The 24,912-nt window shown below is 35.8% G+C and overlaps 3 protein-coding genes across 5 annotated transcripts; 1 reads left to right on the forward strand and 2 right to left on the reverse strand.

Moving 5' to 3' along the window:
- Nucleotides 1-23,613, forward strand: LOC120153485 (mitogen-activated protein kinase homolog MMK2-like). Of its 3 annotated transcripts, none has more exons than XM_039165429.1 (7): nucleotides 1-226; nucleotides 753-882; nucleotides 1,421-1,558; nucleotides 1,705-2,037; nucleotides 2,499-2,682; nucleotides 2,758-2,941; nucleotides 23,581-23,613. In XM_039165429.1, exons 1-6 carry the CDS (start codon nucleotides 66-68, stop codon nucleotides 2,928-2,930), a joined length of 1,119 nt encoding a protein of 372 aa, XP_039021360.1. In that variant the 5' UTR covers nucleotides 1-65; the 3' UTR covers nucleotides 2,931-2,941; nucleotides 23,581-23,613. The 3 variants fall into 3 exon arrangements, with proteins under 3 accessions (XP_039021360.1, XP_039021362.1, XP_039021361.1); XM_039165431.1 differs by lacking the exon at nucleotides 23,581-23,613 and adding an exon at nucleotides 22,011-22,027 and having other exon boundaries at nucleotides 2,758-2,938; XM_039165430.1 differs by lacking the exon at nucleotides 23,581-23,613 and adding an exon at nucleotides 22,005-22,040 and having other exon boundaries at nucleotides 2-226; nucleotides 2,758-2,938.
- On the reverse strand, nucleotides 4,830-8,514 carry LOC120153487 (protein REVEILLE 5-like). The gene is made up of 9 exons (XM_039165433.1): nucleotides 8,173-8,514; nucleotides 7,428-7,485; nucleotides 7,207-7,330; nucleotides 6,941-7,117; nucleotides 6,723-6,851; nucleotides 5,957-6,066; nucleotides 5,782-5,841; nucleotides 5,242-5,347; nucleotides 4,830-5,148 (listed from the first exon to the last, which is right to left on the reverse strand). The coding sequence occupies exons 1-8, from the start codon at nucleotides 8,412-8,414 to the stop codon at nucleotides 5,246-5,248; spliced, it is 1,002 nt and encodes a 333-aa protein (XP_039021364.1). The 5' UTR covers nucleotides 8,415-8,514; the 3' UTR covers nucleotides 4,830-5,148; nucleotides 5,242-5,245.
- On the reverse strand, nucleotides 9,759-21,473 carry LOC120153495 (C-terminal binding protein AN-like). The gene is given in 10 exon segments (XM_039165437.1): nucleotides 9,759-10,009; nucleotides 10,240-10,353; nucleotides 16,095-16,142; nucleotides 16,284-17,075; nucleotides 17,174-17,304; nucleotides 17,410-17,578; nucleotides 18,059-18,643; nucleotides 19,352-19,570; nucleotides 20,603-20,817; nucleotides 20,820-21,473. Coding segments are annotated over 10 exon segments (2,796 nt in total). The 5' UTR covers nucleotides 21,268-21,473; the 3' UTR covers nucleotides 9,759-9,934.
- Nucleotides 23,614-24,912: the final 1,299 nt, after the last annotated feature.

A 24,912-nucleotide genomic window follows, 5' to 3' on the forward strand; every position in this document is an offset into this window, starting at 1 on the left:
TCTATATTTCGGGTTGGTAGCCGGGTCCGGGTTGTTTCCAACATTCGAATTCGGAACGCACGTTGATGGAGCCGAGCTCAGGGTCTGGGGATCGCAGCATCAAAGGTATATCAATTCATGGTGGACTCTATGTTCAGTACAACGTTTATGGTAACCTCTTCCAACTTCCCTCTAAATACGTTCCTCCTATTCGTCCCATCGGCCGTGGTGCTTACGGTATTGTCTGGTAATGATTTTCTTCTTCTTTTAACTTTGTTTCCTTCAAACTTCTTATGTTGATTCCCTTGTTGTTTATTTCACCATCTTCGTCTGTCTTAATCTTGATCTTCTATTTGAGGGTTTGAGAATTGAGAGTGTGTATTATATCTATTGATTTTGTTAAGTTCTTTTCTCGTTTCGATGGGAACTTGAAATATTAAGGCCTGTGTGTTTAGATTGGTATTTTTCCTTCTAATTTAAGTGCAGTATAATCTTACTTTCCATGGTGAATTAATGATTGACCATATAGCATTGGGAGTGTGGCTCTCATTAGCATCTTTTACCTGTATTTTGCTGTGTGATTGCTTTTTTTTAATGAAATTAAGCTGCAAAATATATAACCCCATTGAAGTGAATGGCTCTAGGCCGAACTCCCTTGTTGCTGAGATTGCAACAAAGTAATCACTCTGTTTATTAGGCTTGCTGGTCTATTTTTATTAATAATGTGAAACTGATACGTGTTCCCCCCCCCCCCCCAATTTTTTTTTTTTTAGTGCTGCTATGAATTCAGAGACACGAGAGGAGGTTGCTATAAAGAAAATCGGTAATGCATTTGACAACCGGATTGATGCCAAAAGGACATTGCGAGAGATCAAGCTTCTTCGTCACCTGGATCATGAGAATGTAAGTTCAGTTTAAACAATAGACCCCCTAATTGTTAGGCTCCTTGCTGGCTGCAATGGTCAGGTTCCTGCTGTTTCCATGTAAACAATCAGTGGAATTGAAACAGTTCATTCTTTTTTTTCCCCCGTCATGTAAGCCTTTGACCATACTTAAAATGGGGACATTAACAATATCCACATTTTACCCTAATTCGTTTAATTATAGAAATTTGGGTTAACCTGTCTGTCTATATGAGTTCCTGAGGAAGATTATCTGTACAACCTAGTAACTTTTAACCATTAAGCGAGGGCCAGTCTTATGATATATTGTGCTTAAACCTTTCCTATTCATTTAATTGTTAAAGAACTCATGATCTAATCTAACCACACTTTTCCGTAATCTGGAAAGAGCTGTTGTTATCAGTCTTTATAATTTTTTAGTTAGTTTCTTACCGTTCCTCTGCTTCATAAATCTGCATTTCAATAATGACTTGAGGTTCTGCTAAAGTAGTCGATGCTGATTGTGGAATTTTAGTTTAACTAGGTTTATTTGTCTTCAGGTTATTGCCATCAAGGACATCATACGGCCTCCACAGAGGGAGAACTTTAATGATGTTTACATCGTTTATGAATTGATGGACACTGATCTTCATCAAATCATACGATCCAATCAATCATTGGCAGATGATCATTGTCGGGTTGGTATCAATTACTTGCACTTGTATAAAATATGTTGGGATATTCCTGCCATTTTTCGTCATATTTAGTTAGGAGCATGGTATGATTCACATTGAGTAACATAGAAGCTGGAAATATTGTTGATTATGCAGTGCTATTCTTGCAGTACTTTCTATATCAGGTTCTACGAGGGCTCAAATATGTACACTCAGCAAATGTCTTGCATCGGGATTTAAAGCCTGGCAATTTATTTCTGAACGCAAATTGTGACCTTAAAATTGGAGATTTTGGACTTGCAAGGACAACATCTGAAACCGATTTCATGACAGAATATGTAGTTACTCGTTGGTACCGGGCACCGGAATTGCTTCTTAATTGTTCTGAATACACTGCTGCAATTGATATTTGGTCTGTGGGTTGCATACTTGGTGAAATCATGAGTAGACAACCCCTCTTCCCCGGCAAAGATTATGTGCATCAGCTGAAGCTCATTACAGAGGTATGGTGTCTAGATTTTTCTCACAGGAAACTACCTGGAAACTCTTTAGATTTTTCCTTTAATGCGTTATTGTTCCTCATATTCCGGAGATCATTTAATTGCATCCTACAATGTCATTTGTTATAAGTTTGGCCCTTTGATTGTGAGACTCCATGATGTATTTTGCTTTCTCAGTAGTGCATAACCTTTAATTCTAAAGACGAGATCATCCATTGGCTAGGGACTTGCTTTTAACTTCATCTATCATCCGTCTTTTACCTCTACTTTCTGTTTTTAATTCTTTAAATTTGATATTGACTGTGCATTCCTATGTGATCATAACATGCTTGTTCTTTCAATGGTGCTCGTATTTCCTGAATAATTGTGTCGTACGAAATGCCGTCGGTATCGTTTTTCCTTGTGTATCTTGATGGAAGTTCAAGTAGGGTAAGTTGTAAATAACTTGTTTTTCCTTGGAATAGCTTATAGGTTCTCCAGATGATTCCAGCCTTGGGTTCCTTCGAAGCGACAATGCCCGAAGATACGTTAGGCAGCTCCCACATTACCCAAGGCAAAATTTCTCTGCTAGATTCCCTAACATGTCACCTGGTGCCATTGATTTGCTAGAAAAGATGCTCATCTTTGATCCCCATAGGCGCATTACGGGTAAAACTTTTGTTCAAGCCACAGCTTCCTGTTTTGTGCTCAACTTTTGTTCAAGCATTTATTAATTGTTTGCAGTGGATGAGGCACTATGTCACCCCTATTTGGCACCACTTCATGACATCAATGAGGAGCCAGTTTGCCCTACTCCTTTCAGTTTTGATTTTGAGCAACCATTTTTTACTGAAGAAAATATCAAGGAGCTCATCTATAGGGAGTCTCTAAAATTCAACCCGGACCCAATGTGTTGAGGATTATGCCTGCCAAACTCATTAATCCCTTTGAGATTAGAAACATAAACATAATTACATTGATCGTTGAACTAAGTACATGACAATAAAATCATTTGGTTTTTGTCAATGTAATGAATACGGTATTATGTTGCCCCCTGGCATTTCTTTTGCTGTGCCTAATTTTCTTTGCACACTCCAAAAATCTACATGTCTTTTTAGATTATAAATGGTATTAATTTCAATGCAGTTCAATATTAATCAAAACTTCTCTATTTAAGTAATTTTTTTGTTAATTTATTTCAAATTTATCTAAATATATATAAAAAAGTCCATGAGTTTTTTTAAATAGTCGTTTAACTTACAATTACACCGTAAAATTTCAAACTTTTACATGTATTTTTAAAAATAAAATTTTATAAGTTTTTTTCATATTTAATAGTTTATGAATAAGGTTATGAAAAATAAATACGTCATATAATAATTATGATTGTAAAAATTACGCAAGTAAAATCATTTTCATATATATATATAAAATTTTATAGAATAATATTATAATTACACGTTTAAAATTGGAGATTATTTTGTATAATGATCACGATAACATGTTATATAAATATAAAATAGAATATTTAAATTAATAAAATTAACAAATTATAATAAAGTAGACAATAATTATTAACTTCATTAAAATGCTAAATTTTGTAGAAGTTATTCATAAGTAAAATAATATATGTAAATAATCATTTGATTATAAGATGTTTCTTTAAATCATCTAATTATGAAAAATTATAATATGATAATAAATTAATTTATTATCATAAAAGATTAATAATAACATGTTAGATAACAAAATAATTATAATACCAACAATCAATTGATTTACTTAGATGAAACATCAGATCTCTTAAGAAAATATTAAGAGTTCGAATCCCGACATTTGTGAATGGAATAAAGTAAGTAGAGAGACTGACTCTCGCCTCTGTAATATCCGATCCGGATAAATCTATTAATAAATCGAAAACAGATGGTTATACATAAAATAATAACAACAATAACAATACTAATAAATTAAAATTTTAAAATTTAAATTATATATTTTTTTAGTCTATTTTTCTAAAAAAAATAACTCTTAACCTTTTCAGTTTACATAACTCCGTCATGATTCTGATCATGATCGGTCTCTAACACCATCAACGAATCCACATTCATTTATTTGACGTTTCCAAATTAAGCCTTAGGTTCAACAAATTGTGAAATCAATACTCTTCCCAAAGACTACCACTCGCTAGCGAGCAAAACATAATTCTCTCTCGCAAAATTGAGGACCTTTCTCCCGACAGTGATTGATGTGAAATATAATAATAACAAATTACTACCAACTACTTAATTATAAAACATTTTAATATAACACCAACAATTTAATTTTATCGGTCAAGTTATTTAAATATATAGATAATACTAATTAAATCACTTAATACTTGGTAAAAATTAACATAATAATATAATTACATATTTAATTCTTATTTCGTTCAATCTTAATTTTAATTTAATTTAACAAATTTTGAAATCTTAATAAAAGCACCTCCAATTATATATTGACATATTTCACCCATAACCTGCGCAACTTTCATGATTTCAAGCAAAATATTACCGAGCAGTGCTTCAAAGAAATACAGTTTTCGTTTCTGGAGTTGCTTCAGGATTAGCTCTTGGAGAGTCCATTCTGAAGCAAAAAAACTAGTAATAATCTTCAATTAATAGTAGCCCTTGTTTAGAGTGAGCCGCCCAAAGCTCAGCTTCATAATCCAATAAATATAGTCCATACGGATTCAGCTATGCCATCCAATTTGCTTAACCTGAACCACCGACTAAGAATACATAGTTTTTGGTACTGCAGACCACCTAGAAACGATAAAGAGACGATAATTCAAACCCCGTACTTCTAACTTTATTATTTCAGTATCAAACCCCCAGCAAGGAATTCTGAAACAAAAAAAATATTATACAGCGACAACTCAGGAAACAAGCACTCAATACTCTCTATACATGGTAGCCTCTAACAGATGCTCTTTTTTATCATATGCACACGGTGAAAGAAACACAATAACGAATTTACAAGCTATGCATGCTATAAGCTGCCAAGTCCTGGGAAGATCACACCTATCTCACACACACATACATACTTACACATCTAAACTCTGTTAGCAAGTAAACATGCAATATCTTTCTCTGCAACCTGTGCCATTCAATCATATCGTGGGAATGAGAATGAGCCAACAATAAAAAGAAAAGGACGTGCAACGTTTCAGAAACACCAAAGTTACCTTACCTTATTATGCCATCGGAACTGCACTTGCTGATTTCAGAGAGTGAATGTCATTGTACGATTGTTTAACACCCTCTGACTCAGCATCATATGTCCAAAGCAACCTTCTCTGCATTGATTTTATTATTAGTCAGTAAGGAATCAAACCTATACATTGAGATGACAGAAGTTGCATTTTATCTTTCAGCACTAACCAGTTAGCATTTTCTTTTGCAAAGTGAGATAGATAATTTGTTTTATAATATATAACTAGAGGTGCCAATAATAGCTAAATTCTTGGCTCAAAAATTTAAGTTAGAGGAAAAGGGAAGCCGAGGAGTGGGGTAACAAATAACTCCAAAGCAATACCACATGGTGCTATACAAGACAACTAAAACACAGATAGGAGATCAAGTAAGTAATCCGTTCAGACTCAAACCCAAAATGTAGTTTCACCGATAGATATGCAGACTTTTCCATCAAAAACTGTTTCATGAATAAATTGAATCACAATGTAAAATACATTGTAAGAGCCAACGCTGAAGATAAAGAAAGAGAATTTACATGATCCTCAAACTCAGGGCTTGTCAAATTGACAGAGAGGTTTCTCATTAACAACAGAACCTGAAAATAGGCGAAAGCAGCACCATCAGTTAACCATATGCATTTAAGCAAGCATCCCCCCCTTTTTGGTTTTGCGCCGGGGGGGGGGAGATCGACATCATCTAGGGTGACATACAGTTTCCAAATTTATTGGGTCCATCTGCTTCAACTTCTGCAAATGCCCGCTTGAACCGGGATCAAAGACACTGCCAATGAAGCTGTACACCTGAGCAAAATCTGGCAGAACTGCATCAAATACAAAGCAGACTTATCACTACTGAAACTTCAGGATGTGATAACAAAAGTCTACTCCGGACAACTTCTAATTATCTTGTGATCTTAATAATCCAGTGCTAGACTAACAATAATGACAAAGTGTTAATAGTTCCTGTTCAAGCATTTTGCTGTGTTAAATTATGTAATTCAAAGACCACAAGTACCATGTCTGCCTGTAACAGATATGGGAAAAACTGAAAAGAGCAGCACGGGAGTACAGAATAACATCAACAACAAAAAACAAGTTGCTTTCTAATGTAAGTAACATGATCATTTCCTTGCAAATGGAGAAACGTGAATATGTTTGTAACAATAAATAAACCTAAGTAGATGAGAAAAGTAAACAATATGAAGTTTTTCAGGTATAAAGCGAATATGTTAAACCAATCAGGCTTAACTCTTGATAACAAGCACTTAATTCAGCGATAAGCAGCAGGGGTTAGATCCCTAGTTGAGGTACATTATAGCAGATATTAAAGGTGGCATGAAGCTTCCATATAGAAGCCAAACTTTTAAGAATTTGCATGCATGAGAAGAAAATTTTTTTTTGCCATCGTAGCTTAGAGACATGGGAACTTGGTACAATCGTGCCAGTATCAAGCTCAAGGTAGAAATAAAATGCTAACCTCTAGATTGCTTACAATGGTCTCCCCGGTCAACTGTTTCACCAAATGACCATGTTCTGGGAGTGCTTTCACTACTGCTACTGTAACAGGAATTATGCACAACAGTTGGTCCAGCTAACACTGCATCATCTAAAAACATACAGAACCATACGTTATACATTCAAGATTTGAGAGGAAGTATAAAGGAGGTAAAAAAGTGGTGAAACAATTAAAAAAACCTTTAGTCACTTGAGATACAGTGACAGGCGGCACAGAGTTGTAACTCCTGGAAGACAAAGATGCAGGGGCAATCGGGTTTCCAGGCACTGATGATAAATCTCGTCTGTATGTATAACCAGGTTCATGCAAAGCAGATGAGGATTGAAATGGTCCAGAAACTTGGGGTACGACAGAAGCTATACAGATACAAAATAACTGTGTCAATTCAAGATCAAGAATTACAAAAAGAAGATATAGATGTTATCAAAATGCTGGCCACACTGACCATTTTTGGGAGCTTTTTGTGGGTACGGATGAGCTGCTTTCCTTTTTGGTCGAGGGGGAGGTACATGTTCACTAGTCCCATTTTTCTGAATCTTTAGAAAATACTTCTGTGCATGACTACGGATCTGCCAAGAGCATCCATTGAAACATTCAGTAAAACATGTTGAAAACAACAAATAGACTAGTACTTGTGGAAAGAAACCATGAAATCTTCTAAATTACCTGGATCACTGTCTTTGACCCAACAAATGCTTCAATCTTCTTCCAATCACGATCAAATCTAAAACGAGTAATGCGAAATAATAAAAAAAAAATCAGCACCGTGAGCCATAAAGTCGGCCTAAAAAATGTAAAGCAACAGACTTGTTCAATGTTGAAATACCCTTGGGGGTTAACACTAATTTAAAATGTATGTGTAGACACCCATTTTTGTCCGGTTTCCGACCTACCTGACTTAAAGTTTGGTGCCCACTCCAAAATTAAATTATTTTCAACCCGAAATTAAAATTTTTAAGTCTAACGGGTACTTGAGGGAGACGTTATGACAGTATGTATTCAATTAACTTAATCCCTTATACATGGAGTGCAGACTTAGAATCAGTATCTTATTCCATCCACTAAAAAAAAGGTCATTTTTTGCATAGATAAAACCAGATCATTGAAATAAATTACAAGAAAAATAAATAAAAGCGGTGTAGACTGCAGACCGGAGATTCAAATTGCGGTCTGAGATAGTTTTGGTACATCCACTTTTATTGCAGTTGCAGACCCTAAACCACACTAGCTGAACTAAAAACCGCCAAAACATAAACTCTAATCATTACAAGCAATAATTATAACTACATTTCACCATGAATTAACAACACCCAATTTTAAAAAACTAATTCCCAGCAAAAAAATAAGATTAATAAAACAACAAATAAACAAAATCCGTAAATTTTAGAAAGAATTAAGAAAATTTACTGACAATTGAAGAGCTTCGAGAAACTTCTCGTGCTCCTGCTCAGTCCAACTCTCTCTAGACTTGGTAAAAGTGTAAGGCTTCCGGATTTTCTTTGCGGGATCGTCCGAATATACGGTTGTGTTACTAGCAGTGGAGGTGGAGGGAGGTGGGGCCTGAGGCGGCACAGAATTAACACCGGGGAGACCCATATTAATGGGATCGAAAAAGTAAAAACCTTGAGCCGGGTTGGGGTTGACGGACACCATAAGCTCGAAAAATTCGCAACCTTTAGCTTCTCTTTGATTATGATTTCAGTGCTTAGCTTCGGTGGGTTTCGTTTTTCGGTATCAGCTCGTTCGTTCGTTCGTTCGTTCTTCTGCAAGTCAAACAAAAGGCGGTGAGAAACTGACAAATCCAGGCTTTATAAAAGGAGAGAAACTCACATTTCTGGATTTTACCTAAAGGAGGGGAGAGACGTGGCCGTACACGTGGAATGATACAAACCATTAGATTAGTGGGGGAGGCAAGTGGTGGATCTGAGTCTTATTTTTTTAATAGAGAAAAAAATGGGGTTTTACTGGGTATGGCAGTTAGGATTCTGTACCGCTTTCAAAGGGACAGGTTTTACCGGTTTGGTTTGCCGCTTACCTTGGATTTACCCTTTTTGTTTTGTTTTTTCTTTTACTGAGAAATTACTGTAAAAAGTGAAATGTAATACTAGTCGTCCTCAATGTCCATTACTTTTTATTTCATCTTATTAATTTTATAAAGTTAACACCCAATAGAGTGAAGCTACTTATTGCTAACAAAATTTCAAATGTCGGTTTACTGTTATAGGGTTGAAACGCATCAATAAAATACTTTTTAATGTTCATATACACCAAGAAATATATAATTAATATTTTAAATAAAATTTGATGTTACGATTTTTTTATAAAATTAACATATAAAGTTAAAATTAGAGGGGGGGGGAATATAATCTGCCTTTCGCATTTAAAAGAATTATGAATATGAGGACACGTAAGGCATGAGCTGGTTCGAAGTGAGGACTCAAGGGCGTGATCATATCCACCACGTTGTTTAAGAATCATTTTTAGTTGTTTTCTTAAAGGTTGTACCTAGAATTGTACCAACTGTGGAAGATTAGGACGCGGATTGACCTTTTAACTTCGCCAATCAGACGGTAACAAGCAAGTGCTTCAAAAGTCGACAAAAATATAATTTATTACTTATTCATTTATTTTTAAAATGTTAGACTTTCTTTAAAATCCAGTAATTAAAATTGAATAATTTAATAATTTTAGTCACGTAAATAAATAGTTTTTTGATTTAGGGTATGACTGCCAATTTGGGTTCGGTTTGCTTGATGTGTAAGCTGTGGCATGTTATTATGAGCAGGAAAAGAAAAGAAGTGGGGATTTTCGTAAAATAATGGTTTCGTCGATGTAAAGCATGGGATAAATGGCTCCAATTTGCTTAGGAATTATTGCAATCAAGGTCACGTGAGTGACAATTGTAATCTAAAGCAAAACCAAGCCCGCACGTTTCATACTTTGGGACTGTACTGGATTTTCCTTTTTACTTGTTCGGAGTGAAAAGATGGAAACCTCTCGCGTAAAGTACATTCATTACATCATTAGGCTCACACCATAACAAATCCATTCTAAAACCCTCCAAAAATAAAAAAGAATGCTTTACACACTCGATGCACAACATTCAAACTCAGAAGACTAAAACTTAAAATCCAGAAAGAAAAATGGTCAGCCGCTCCAAATATGTTCACAATCTAATCAAGCCAGCGAGTGACCCCATCATCATCCCCTATAGCTGCCAGAATCTCTATGCGTACATCCAAAACCGCCTGCCGTTCAAAGCAGTTTCAATCAATTCATGAGAAGATAACATGGCAAAGGAAATAAGGGGGTATCGATCTCTAGACAGAACGCCTGCCCTCAGAATTAAAAGGTGGTGATCTACTAGTCAGTGTATATAAGCTCCGCAATCAGCTCAAATCTTATACCTATGTAACTAGAAGGATTCTTAATTACCACTCAACATGCAGCTGATGGCACAAAATGAAGGGGAACTTACTGAAGGGTTTCTGCAATTGACCAGCCTACATTCCTCCAAAGGACCTTGCACCGTCCAACTCTCCCAAACATCAAAGCTGTGACTAGCAAATACAAACTCCATTCTTCTATTAATCTGCCATGACAAGACACGGAATTAAAACCTAACGTCACTACAAAGCACAAACTTAAAATATATTGGAACAAAAGTTAGAAAAGAAGGAAAAATCTCACTGCGTCAACCACACTAGACATAATCTTATTTAGTACCTCAAAGATATAAGTTTTTTTTTTTTTGATAAATTGCAACTGGAATCAGTCATTTGACCTAAAAGCTGTAACTTTTGATCTAGGCAACTCTAGAGTTCTCTTTTTGAGACCCAAAAAAAGCCACCATTATTTCAGGGATGATAATGCCATAGGAATTGCATTATTCTCATGATAAGCTAAAGCATAAATCCTTCATAAGAAGTAACCAAATAGAGGCACTACTTGGAGAGAAGTATTGTTTCACTCTAATAAAATGAATACATTAACAAAATAAAGAGGATTTCAAAAAAGAAAAACTCTATTAAAAATAAATGGCTCTAATCAATTACTTAACAACAAATTTAGGGAACCGATTCTGTAGAATTATTTGGAGTTTAGTTTGAATGCATATCTGTCTGCATGTTAGAGGGCCGAAATTAAGGAAATCTAGAGTCAAACAGATCAATATTCAGTTCCATATATTAAGGGATTCTGGTAGCTTGTTACCATATCCTTATATATTTATTTCCTGTTTATTTCTTTCTGTTTTAGATAGATTTGATCCTATTCTAGGTAAGTTGTATATATCCCTAGAAATTAGGTGTTTCAGCATATATATTTAGGGAACGTGTAACCTGTTTGATTATTGAAAATAAAAAAAAGGGTATTCCTCTACTTTCAACATGGTGTCAGAGCATTCTCTGAACCCTAAATCCCTCATATAACCAAATACGGGAGAAGTGACTCAACTGCTTCCGTGTCCCAAATCACCTCCAACCAGGTAGCCATGGCCTCCAGTAACAGTAGTGGAGATAGCAATCCCATGCCCATTACAGGACACAAACTGAATGGGAACAACTATCTCCAATGGTCCCACTCTGTTATGATGTTCATATGCGTAAGAGGAAAGGATGATTATCTCAAAGGAGTGGCTGCCAAGCCAAGCCAGGATGATGAGAAGTTCAAAATCTGGAATTCCGAGAATAATATGGTCATGTCATGGCTCATCAATTCCATGACAAATGAAATCGGAGAGAACTTTCTACTCTACAGAACAGCAAGGGAAATCTGGGAGGCTGCAAAGGAAACGTATTCCAACAATGAGAATACATCTGAGTTGTTTGAAGTGGAGAGTGTTCTCCATGACTTCCGTCAAGGAGATTTAACAGTAACCCAGTACTTCAATACACTCAACCGCTATTGGCAACAACTGGACTTGTTCGAGGAGCACAATTGGAGCTGCCTAGATGATGGAATCAGGTATAGATAGATCATTGAACGGAAGAGAATATATAAGTTTCTGATTGGATTAAATAAAAATCTAGATGAAGTAAGAGGAAGAATCTTGGGATCCAAACCTCTACTTAATATCCGGGAGGCTTTTTCTGAAGTTAGGAGAGAGGAGAGTCGAAAGAAAATCATGATGGGCTCTCAAGAACCAATGACAAGTCTTGAGAGCTCAGCCCTTGCTGTTAGAGGGAACTCCTACAACAACAATGACACCAAACCAAAGAAAGGACGCCCTTGGTGTGATCACTGCCGCCGACCTGGTCACACCAGAGACACTTGCTGGAAAATTCATGGTAAGCCTGCAGATTGGAAGTCTTCTTGGTCTGCCAACGACAAAGAGGGGCGAGGCAATTTTGCCTCAATGGATGACAAACCTTCACCTGAACCCACTCCATTCAGCAAGGAACAATTAGAGGTTCTACAGAAGCTGTTCAACCAGTCTTTGCATGCCCAAACCTCCACTGTGGTTGGTACTGGGTCCTTAGCCCAAAAAGGTAATTTTTTAAGCGCTCTCGGTGTTAAAAAAGAGACGTCAAATCCATGGATTATAGATTTTGGAGCTTCAGACCATATGACTGGAAATGAGGACCTATTTTCTACTTACAGTCCATGTGATAAACACTTAACGGTCAGAATAGCCGATGGTTCACTCTCAAAAGTGGTTGGTATAGGTTCTATTAAAGTATCAGAGAATATTACACTTGAATCAGTCCTTCTTGTGCCAAATTTGAATTGCAATTTACTGTCCATTAGTAAACTTACTCGAGACCTGAATTGTGTGACTAAATTTGGTTCAACCATGTGTGAATTTCAGGTCTTGGACTCGAGGAAGACGATTGGCAGTGCTAAAATGTGCTCGGGACTCTATCTTCTCGAGGTTACAAATCCTCCTCAAGGCACAACTTATCAGTCCGATTGTCTAGTGTCTGGTAATCCTACTTCTTTTTCTGTCAGTTGTTCTAATAATGATAGTGCAATCATGTTATGACACTATAGATTAGGCCATCCGAATTTCTTGTATCTTGAGAAGCTGTTTCCTTCTCTATTTCATAATAAAAATCCAAATGAGTTCAAGTGTGAAATTTGTCAATTCTCTAAACATGTCCGTAATTCTTATCCCAACCAATCTTACAAAGAATCCCATCCTTTTTCAATGATTCACAGTGATGTTTGGGGGCCATCTAAACTAAAAAATGTGACTGGTTCCCGTTGGTTCATTACATTTATTGATGATCTCACTCGGCTTACATGGGTCTTTCTCATGAAAGAAAAATCAGAGGCAGGTCAGATTTTCAAAAACTTCAACACCATGATACAAACTCAATTCCAAGCCAAAATCCAAATTCTGAAAACTGACAATGCCAAAGAATACTTCAAATTCATACTCAATGATTATCTCTTGAGTCATGGCATCATTCATCAAAGCTCATGTGTCAACACCCCTCAGCAAAATGGAATTGCTGAAAGGAAAAATCGACACCTTCTAGATGTTGCAAGATCTCTTATATTTTCTACTCATGTACCGAAACATTTCTGGGGTGAAGCTATTCTCACTGCAGCATACCTCATAAACCGGATGCCATCTAGGATTCTCAACTTTCAAAGTCCTTGTCAAACCTTACTTCAGTTTTTCCCAAATACACGTCTCATCAACACTATTCCCTTCAAGGTTTTCGGGTGTTCAGCCTTTGTTCATGTCCATCAACATAAAAGGGATAAATTTGATCCTAGAGCACTTAAGTGTATCTTCCTTGGGTACTCTCCAACTCAAAAGGGGTATAAGTGCTACTCTCCGGTCACTAAACAGTACTACCACTCCATGGATGTTACATTTTTTGAGCACCAGCCCTACTACCCCAAATCTGATATTCAGGGGGAGACCAATTTTACCCAGGAATATCAAATTTGGGATATTGATGAATCAGTTCAGCTCTCTCCAAATTCTAACTCTATTTCTCCTCAACAACATCTCTCCCTAGAATCTTCATACCAAAATCTGGACATTAGTAAATCAACAACTAATAATGAGTTGATTACCTATTCACGGAGGAGAAAGAACCAAAAGGAGATGGAACCTCCAGCACCTCTGCAGCAAAACCAAGAATCTGATCCTAGTCCAAGATCTTGTGAAGATCCAGCACCTCTGCAGCAAAACCAAGAATCTGATCCTAGTCCAAGATCTTGTGAAGATCCTTTAGGTAATCCTAATCCTGAGCCCTCACAGAGTAAACTAACTGGTGATGACAGTGACTATCCTATTGCCGTGAGGAAAGGGGTTAGAACTTGCACAAAACATCCTATATACACCTTTATATCATATGAAGGCCTGTCACCAAAATTCAAGTCGTTTGTTGCCAGCCTCGACAGCACTCAGGTCCCAAATAACATACAAGAAGCTCTTGGATCTCCTGAGTGGAAAGCTACTGTGCTTGAAGAAATAAATGCACTGGAAAAGAATGGCACCTGGGAAATATCAAAATTACCATCGGGAAAAAGGCCAGTAGGATGCAAATGGATATTCTCAATCAAGTACAATGAAGATGGAAGTGTTAATCGTTTCAAGGCACGGCTAGTGGCAAAGGGATTCACTCAATCATATGGAATCGACTATGAAGAAACATTTGCCCCAGTAGCCAAGTTAAACACAGTTCGGGTTCTCCTATCACTAGCTGCAAATCTTGATTGGCCCCTTCACCAACTAGATGTCAAGAATGCTTTTCTAAATGGGGACTTAGCTGAGGAAGTTTACATGGAAATCCCTCCAGGATTTGAGACACCGAAAACTGACAACAAAGTTTGCAAACTTAAAAGATCATTATACGGGCTCAAGCAATCACCAAGAGCTTGGTTTGAGAAATTTACCAAGGTAATAAAGAATCATGGCTATTCTCAATGTCAATCAGATCACACCTTGTTTGTCAAACACTCATTTGCAGGAAAACTGGCTATCCTCATTGTATATGTGGATGACATTATCCTAACAGGAGATTATGAGGAAGAAATCAACACTACCAAAGGTCTTCTAGCTAAGGAATTTGAAATCAAGGACCTTGGACAGCTCAAATACTTCCTAGGCATGGAAATTGCAAGGTCAAGAAAGGGAATCTGTGTTTCCCAAAGAAAATACGTACTGGATCTTTTAAAAGAAACTGGGATGCTTGGATGTAAGCCAGCGGACACACCTATGGATTCAACAACAAAATTAGGCACTAAAGAAAATTGTGCACCGGTGGATAAAGGCAGATACCAAAGGCTAGTAGGTAAACTAATCTACCTTTCTCACACACGACCAGACATTGGTTTTTCAGTCAGCATGGTAAGTCAGTTTATGAACAATCCAAATGAAGAACATATGGAGGCGGTGTATAGAATCCTAAGGTATCTGAAGCTAACACCAGGGAAAGGATTATTTTTGAGAAGAATCAAAGAAGACATAGAGGTGTTCAGTGATGCAGATTGGGCAGGATCAATACAAGACCGAAGATCAACTTCAGGGTATTGTACTTATGTGTGGGGAAATCTAGTCACATGGAGAAGTAAGAAGCAATCAGTGGTGTCAAGGAGCAGTGCAGAAGCTGAATTTCGGGCAATGGCCCATGGTATTTGTGAGGGAATATGGCTAAGAAGGGTACTAGAGGAATTAAGAATTTCTAGTGGAGAACCTATGAAGATGTTCTGTGATAACCAATCAGCAATCAGCATTGCCAAGAATCCAATCCATCATGACAGAACTAAGCATGTGGAGATTGATCGGCACTTCATAAAGGAGAAGATAGAGGAAGGGATGATCAAAATGCTATATGTACCCACATGTCTTCAAACAGCCGACATTCTTACTAAGGCTCTACCAAGAAAGACTTTTGATGATCTAAGTTCCAAGCTGGGGTTAATTAACATTTACCATCCAGCTTGAGGGGGAGTGTAGAATTATTTGGAGTTTAGTTTGAATGCATATCTGTCTGCATGTTAGAGGGCCGAAATTAAGGAAATCTAGAGTCAAACAGATCAATATTCAGTTCCATATATTAAGGGATTCTGGTAGCTTGTTACCATATCCTTATATATTTATTTCCTGTTTATTTCTTTCTGTTTTAGATAGATTTGATCCTATTCTAGGTAAGTTGTATATATCCCTAGAAATTAGGTGTTTCAGCATATATATTTAGGGAACGTGTAACCTGTTTGATTATTGAAAATAAAAAAAAGGGTATTCCTCTACTTTCAACAGATTCATAGTGAGATTTATTGTGGTAAGAATCAATCAGATGATAGTACAAGATTTTAGTTAATCCATCCTTGGAGAAACAAACTAATAAATGGTAAAAATGAAAAAGTTACCTGCAGCAATTTCCCACCAGCAGCACAAGAACGTAGACCAATGGTCTCCTGAAGAACATGCATAAAATTTCAACTTTGTTGACCCAAAGGCTATATAAAATAAACTCAAGAAACGTCCATCATAATAATTTTAAGCAAAGGCAGAAAGTAAAGACAAACTGCAAATGTCACAAATTCCTGCCAACGAACCTTGTTTCTGTAGACAACAAGGAACTGTGCTGCAGGATCTCTTTGGGTTACATTAGACATGGTGTCTAGGAACCAACCACCACCTTTAACTCTTTGCCTGGATACATGGAGTGCAGGACGATCTCTTGCATACAAAGCTATAATATATCCATCCTTCAGTGAACCACCAGACAGGCCACTTAGTTTCTTGCTAGTTTTAAGAAGCTGATCAGACATTGAAACTTGCATTAATTCCATAGGGGTTTTCCTACTTCTCGAGTCTTCAGGAGACCGAGACCGAGAACTTAGTGCCTGATCAGTACCACTAATAGCAGTGTCATCTTCTCTTTGTGAAGTACTTTCTTTCTCTAAGATTAAGGGTTCATCTGATTTCTGTAGGGTTTTTTGACGGGCCAGCCTCTTTTTGGCCTTTTTTCCTGATCTGCTGCGTCTCCCACCTGATTCGGTGGCAATATTATGAGATAAACCAGAACCCAGATTTTGATTAGGAGACTGCTTCGATTGATTGGAATCCTTTCTGACGGAGCTTTCAGGACTTGGTTGGATCTCATTGATCAACTGTTCACCACTAGATCCTTGCAAAGCACTTTCTTTGTCCTGTATGCTAAATCCTTTTTCATCGACTATTTCACTTTCTTCCTCATCCTCATCAGAAATGGCATCCTTTGGAATAGCCCCATCAAAGAAAAAAGTTTGCAACATAGAGATAGCCTTCTCCCTTATCTCCATCCAGGCTTCTTCACTATAATCTGAACTTCGTGGAAGTATCAATACATTGGGCATCTCCTTCACCTGAAGCATAGATGTCATATTTGATTAGTGACTACCTTCCTAAAGAAACAGTATCACGCAGAACACTAGAATTCATTGCCTAAGATATTTTGTCATACCCATGCTTCCATCCACTGTGGCCCTTCAGCTCCATCAAGAGCGCAACCAGCTAAGGTGCCATCGATGAGAAGCTGCTTTAATGCACAATCATCTAAGAGCTGGCTGCTGCCCGTATTCACAAGAAAAGCCCCTGAATGGAAGTAACCCCAAAGCGAAACAAATTTAGACAAATGAAGTAGGAGTTATAATTTAACGAGAGAAAAAAAAAAGATCTCAAAATATGAAGCAAATGTACCAGGTTTTACATGCTGCAAGCATTCAGCATTGATAATCTGAACAGTTTCATTTGTTAAAGCACAATGAAGTGATATAAGGTCACTTGCAGCAAGTAAATCATTAAGAGTATCCATTCTACGGACAGCCGGTGGAAACCTTATAGAAGACCTACTTACTTTTCCATTTTCCTGAAAACATGAATCAGGGAAGATTTATTCCAACATAAAATTTTGTAGATCATTTCCCCTTTAAATACAATTAACAGACCATGCACGCAACATATTATATACATATATACCGCTAAACAAAAATGTGAAGACCTTTTCTCCTTTAAATACAATCAGCAATAGATCCATTAATCTTTTTTAATTTACCCAATAACATGCTAGAAGACACTTAAGTCTTCCACAGGTAACAGTTCCATAAAATTATGCTTAAACATTTCAGACAGTGCGCATTTTGAACAGCAGTCGTGATATGCAAGCACGAAATGCTGGGATTTAACCCAAAAGAAAAACGACTAATTTGTTCCTTCGATTTTTCACCTAATTACCAATTTTTCTCGATTAAATAACAAATGAAGACTATAACAATGAAGTGGGTTCTAACTGTTAAAAGTCCAATTTCTGAAGGAAAAAAAAGGGGTAAACTTTCTGCATTTTATTTACCTCCACAATATCAAAATAAAGCACACTCATTTTGAAGGCCAAGCTTCTGGATGCCAGAGACCGGGCGGACGCAGATCTGCCAACAATTCCCAACACTAGTCCTCGGCACCGCCTCATTCCCCTACAAAGCGGCTGAACCGAGCCGAGCCATCCGGAAGCGGAAAGCGCGTGACGAGAGAGCAAGTGCGTGCGACGGAGCAAGCCAAGAAATAGCGCCATGACAGTGTCAGCGATCTCCTCAGCTCGTGAGACATCGACATGTACAAGACGCAGTCCGAGGTCAGCGGCTAAGGCAGAGTCGACGGCGCGGTCAGATGATCCGAGACAGAGGATGAGCTGGTAAGGACGGAGGCGTCGCTGGGCAGCTCGAGGAAGGTAGGCAAGGGAGTGAAGGAGGACAGCCACGGCGGTCTCGATCTTCCCATCGGCTAAGCGGCTGAGAGGGACATGCTCCACGAGTGCTACGTCGGCCAATGATTCTTGTTCGAGGACGCAGTCCTCCACGCAGTTGAGGGAAACGACCAAAGGGAGAGGCGTAGGGTTGTTACGGCGAGGCATTGTGGCAGAGGATCTGAGCCCAGACGAGGTCGTTGGGATTGACGTATTCATCTGGGATCCCACGCTATTGTCTCCAATGAAAGACAGAGAGAAGGTGTGGGGTAGTGTAAAGAGTTTCTGTTGGGCGGTTAGGGTTTATGGGTGCAAATATGAGCATTTGGAAGGGCTAATGTTTTGATGATGGAGATTTATGAGGTAAACTGTGAAAAGGCACCCTTTTGTTATGTCCCAATTTTTTTTTTACAATTAGCTGGATGAATCCGCATTTTGCCTTTGCAAATGTATATAGTACAAATGAGCAGAGTCTTTCAAGTAGCTTACCAAAAAGCCGATATAGAATTTACTTGAAACTGAAGTTTTTCTTCTCTCATGATCAATGCTTTGATCCAGGATACAACTATAATATAATAAAATTACAAATTTAAAACACCTTGCAACTATTGAATTGAAACATGCAGAATACTGGATATATACATCACACCAACTGTTGAACAACTCTGTGGCAGCATCATCACCTTCTCCTCTTCGGATAGAAGCCACGCTGCTTAGAGCCGAATTCCATCCACCAACCTACCGGTCCTCACATTTATAAGTTTGAGTTGCTAATTGCTATCTTGAGCTTTTCGTCAATAATTCTTGGCCTGCAACAGTGATATCTTCCAGACTGCTACCAAAATCCTGAAAGATTTATCCTTTACCTTTTATACCAGAAAGAGATCTATCTTAGAAAAACCTTCTCCTAAAGTTCCGAGTAGTTGTTTGATATGATCGCATTAGCAGCCCAACTCCGATTCCAACCCCAAGGCACATCCCAAGGCCAATTCCAACACCAACTCTAACACCAGCATTAAACCATGAAAGTTGACCATCCTCACCAGCATACATATCTTCAGAGTAGTAACTGTGTCCAATTTTCCCATCGTCGTCATAATCTTCAAGTTCAGGTTCTGCAATCTACAAAATAAAAAAGAACAGCATGTGATGACAGGAAATCCAGTTCTGGACAAATTCAGTAAGCACAAAAAGGGCCAAAGTCGTTTTCTAAAAATATGTCAGAACACTAAATGAACTCATTTCAGTATTCCCGTTATCATTTTTTTTAAACCTTGGTATGTCATCGGTTGTCATAACAGGCAGCTGTTGCTGTTATGCTTCTGGGACTTAACAAAAAATTAAATTTCCCCCTTAAGGCACTCAAAATTGAATCTAGGAGACAAGTTGGGGTGGAAAAGTATAAATAACCTAAGCTGTTCCACTTTATTAACAAGCAGCTGCAAGGACTTGAAGTTACAAACGAAGAATCCAATCTTCGTTATAATGACACAGACAACAGCAATCCTTTATAAGGAAACAGTGGCAAAGCAACAACATTGTATCCCTAAAAACGTCTGCATGCATATCTGTGGCACCCAGGAATGGACCGAAGATGGTGTGCTGTCGCACACCTGGAAATTTTAAATCCTCATAGATTAAGTATTTTTCTTGTATTTTCTATTGATGATTTAATTTCACATCCCCTTAAATTTTATAATTTTGCACCTCCTACATTTCTAATACAAACTCTTAAATTCGCACTCCTAACATAAAATCATGTGCCATCCCTGATAGAACCTACTCTCTAAGACCAGAATAAACCTCTTAGATCGCACCATGCAAGGATGGACCTAGGCGAGGAGGGGTATAGTTTAGATATTTTCTACTGAAAATCTATGTTCGTCCCCTAAAATTTTATAAGTTTGCCCCTAATGTAAAATCCTACAACCGTCCCTACCACCATTTACATACAACACAAAGCCAGAAACATCACAATTCAAATCAGCATACTTATAAAAGCAATAACATTCTTCATATGCTAAGGGCATAAATAACATCTCTAATGTAAGATTTCTAAAACAATCGATTTCTCACACTACGTCAATTCCCTTAACATGATGGAATTCAAAATCTACATTGTGGATTTATAATCACTTGAAATGCCAGTTTTACCTGTAAATTGCGGTGTCTAATCAATCCATTTCCATCTTTATTATTCCCTTTGTCAATCTCCTCATCCTCAGGAATTGCATCCAGCATCGAACTAAGCCTCGTTCCACTTTTCCTCCGAGGACTCACGGGTATCGTCTTGGTCAATATCATGGGCACACCCGCAGAACACCCCGCTATATAAACTTCAATTCCCGGCACTGAAACCCCCTTTTTCCTTTGAAAAAGGCAGAATTCCCAGGCTTCATTACCGCTGCTGATAGATGACAATCCATGCTCCATTCGCCTTCCATCCTCTCCAAAGAGCCACACAACATCATCTTTTCATTCTCGTGCACCTCGAATTCAAACCCTCCCGTGACGCGAACGCTATCCGTACTTACATAAGTGACCTCGGATGATTCTCGGTTGAGACGGTCGCGGCGGAGGGTAAACGAAGCGGAATCAGAAGCCGGGACACAGGAGCCGTTGATTTCGAGCAAGAAACCAATTTCATGGCGGAGGTAGTAGAGGGTGAGGTGATCCGGCACGCTGTCAACTAGGCAGGGCGCGATTCGAATGTAAAAGAGACGGATTTCCAACCACGCAGATGAATTGCTTATGGTATCGTAAGGATCTGAGGTTTTCGGGATTGGAATTTGCAAGGGATCACGCTGTTGATAGCCCATGGCTTTAGCAGGGTGAGAATTGGGAAATGATTGGGAAAATCAATGAAATCAGGGGATAAACATGAATAACGAAACGATATATCGTAGGGAAATAAATGAAATTGAGGGCTTGGGCGTAAATAGAACAGTCATGAGAGAAGGAATTACATATTACTTAATTTGGGCAATAGCCATTATGCAAAGGTTAAAACGAACCACCCCTGTAGCTGGAAGGAGGGCATGGGCGCGATACATTCAAATAAAGAAGAGGAAATGGGCAATGGTTAAAACTTTAAAATCCACTGTCGAGTGTGGATCGAATATTTTGCAGGCAATCAACGCCATGGCCCAATTATTCATTTACTCGGTCCTCAAAATCGTTGAAACGGAACCCTCCCACCTTCAATATGTTTTCTGGTAACGGGTAACCTATCAAAATGGTCATTTTCATTTTATTTTTATTCATTTTTAATCACTCTCTTCCGTTCCATTAATTTTATCATATACCATGTACATAGTTTAGTAGGGGCGATTATTTGATTGAGTTAGTTGAGTTGAGTTGAATCGAATCAAAAAATTTCGAGTTATTAGAGTTGACGAGTCACATTTTATGACTATAACTTAATTTGAAATGTTTCGAGTCGAATTTATGAAATTCGAGTCGATTCAAGTAGTTTGAGTTTCTATACAAGTTTAATTGTAATTATTTATAATAGTATGGTACGAATTAATTCCATTTTTTCAACTTTCTCTAATCATATATATATATATATATATATATATATATATATATTCATATTCTTTTGCATATTAGAATGTTATTTAATAAATCAAATACAAATTAAAATTATAAAATATATTTACAATATTATAAAATATTATATTTACATATAGGATACATGTTAATAGGTTAAAATATTATAATCATGTCAAATAATTTTTTTTATAGTTTTGTAATTTAAATTATATATCATTTTGGGTAAAAAAAGTCAAATCAAATTTAAGTTTTTATTTGAATATGTATTAAAGAAGAGGAATTATCATTCATTTTGGTACACATATTAATATAAGGACCTATTTAAATAAACTACTATAGTTTAAGGGTTTTAGCGGGGACCACACTCTGTGTCAAGCCTAAATTGGAGACTTGAGTTACGTTACGTGCCGTGCCCACGTTTCTTTGAATCAAGCACACAACTTAAAACGTTTCAATTAGAAAAAAAAGGCGTAATGCACTTTTTGCCCTAAAGTTTACTAGTTTTTTCTAATTCGACACTTAACCTTTTCTTGTTGTTGATAATTTCAAATTTTATTTGATCTTAAATTAACTTCGATTTATCTTAAAATTTATTATTAATATATTATTATTTTATTTTAAATTTAAATTAAAAATATATATTTAATAAAATCATCTCTTTCTTTATATTAAAAAATTGTGAACCGTTAAAAATATGACATGTGAAAATTTTATTAAATAAAAATAAATTTAATATTATAATATTATAAATATTTCTCTCTCACTTCCGCACACAATATTATAAGTTTAATATCAAAAAATAAAAAAAAAAAGATTAATTTAATTTGAAATACAAAAAATAAATTAAATGAAGATATTTGTAAAATTATAAATAAATTTTAATTAAATAAAAACTACTTTTAAATATTCGCTATCTTATTCAACATTTAAACTTTTTAAAGAAAAATAACATCAACTGGAGCTTTAATGTTCGAATTTATCATCAACCTAGAGTTGAATTTTTCATATTTATTATCTTTTTATGACATTAAAGTAAGTAGTACGAGTATGAGAAGAACGTCTTTGTGATGATATAGGTCCCGTTAGGTCGGGTTTACGATCAATTCGGTCTGACCCAAAAATTATACACATTCCATTTGATCTGAACATGATTCGAAAAATATATATCATTCATCTAATTCGTCTTTTTGAGATAAAATCTGAACTCGATACGGTCCGATCCGAAATAATATATTTATAAAAATATTACTTTTATTTAATAAACAATAGGGATTTAATTGACAACAAATAATATATATATATATATATATAGGAGTATTAGTGTAATTATCCCTAAATATATAAGATAAAATTATATTTTCCTATTTAGGTCGGATAGGATTTTTTTCACTATAAACTTGAATCCGACCTGACCTGAATCTGAATTTTTTTTAAAAAAAAAACTGACCCGATAAGATCGGATCGAATTCGAATTTTATACTCATCCCTAAGAACAACATTAATGAAATGCATGCATAAGCCTCATATTCAATCAATCAATGAATAAATATTTAAAACTTATACTTAAACATTTTAAGGAATATATATATATATATATGTATATAAACGATATAGATTTAAGAATCTCATGACCAAAACTTATTAATTTCAAGACTTCAAACACATTTTTTAAACAATATATATCACTATGTCATTCAAGGACAATTTTGAATGTTATGATCTCAAAGTATCTAAGAAGACAACAAAACTATTTTACTATTATATTGATATGAGTATGATTAAGTTCAAAATTTATTTTTAGTAACTTAAAGTAAATAAGTTTTGATCATGAGTTTCTCAAATCTTACATTATTTAGATATGAATTTTTTAAAGTGTTATCATATCATAATGTCGTTAATTATTTAAGAATATATTAATAAAAAATCTCTAAAATTGAGAAATTAAATTGAAAAAAAATATAATGACCAAAATGTGAGTGAGAAGAAATAGAGTGGTGAAAATTGTAGTTTGTTTAAAGATTACACATTGTAGTTTGCAATAAAATCATTTTACCAGGTGTTTTCGGTTCATTGATCTTCTATAATCTTATGTCTTTGTCGCGCAGACCACGCGCAGACATTGGACTTCGCAGACCATTTGTTTTTTAGAATATAGAAGCTCTTCGAACGTTTGCGTGTCCTCTTCTTGGCGCAGACGTGGACTTATGTCTTAAAAACTCTTCTAACCTCTTCAAAAAACCATTTTGCTATTAATTTTTTAAAATTATAAAATGTCATTAAATTTAATGAATTATTACAAAATAGTCACTATAATGTTGTAACAAATTATAAAAATTCGATAATATAATAATTATTTTATAGTATTTAGATAAATTTATTAATAATTTTATAATATTTTAATAAATTTAATAAGTATTTTATAGTTTTTTAAACTTTATTGACGAAAATGATCATTTGTATATAACTCAAACATATCTAATGTATTTTATTTGAAAAAATATATTAAACTTAGTAAAAAATATTATACAATTAAACTTAGTAAACTTTTTTTTATATAAAAACTTAGAAAATCACGGGGACATACAATTATTAGCATTAAAAGACAAAATAAATGTTTTAATAAAAAAATATTTACACTACTGAAAAATTTGATTTTTATCATTTAATTCTGGTAAAGTACGAAAGTCGTTTTATACAGAATAAATAAATAAATAACAAATAATGTATTTTTTTCTAAATAGAAAAATACTAATTTATGTATATGATATGGAGTATATATTATATATTTATTTTTGATGTTATTAGAATCGGATTGTACCACTCGAATAAATTAAGATGATTTAAATGATATTATAAAATCGAGTATTGATATATTTGTGAATCGATAATAATTGAGAATTAAAATATAA

The sequence above is a fragment of the Hibiscus syriacus genome, unplaced genomic scaffold, assembly GCF_006381635.1.
Source record: "Hibiscus syriacus cultivar Baekdansim isolate YM2019G1 unplaced genomic scaffold, ASM638163v2 tig00111100_pilon, whole genome shotgun sequence".
Classification (NCBI taxonomy): Eukaryota; Viridiplantae; Streptophyta; class Magnoliopsida; order Malvales; family Malvaceae; genus Hibiscus; species Hibiscus syriacus.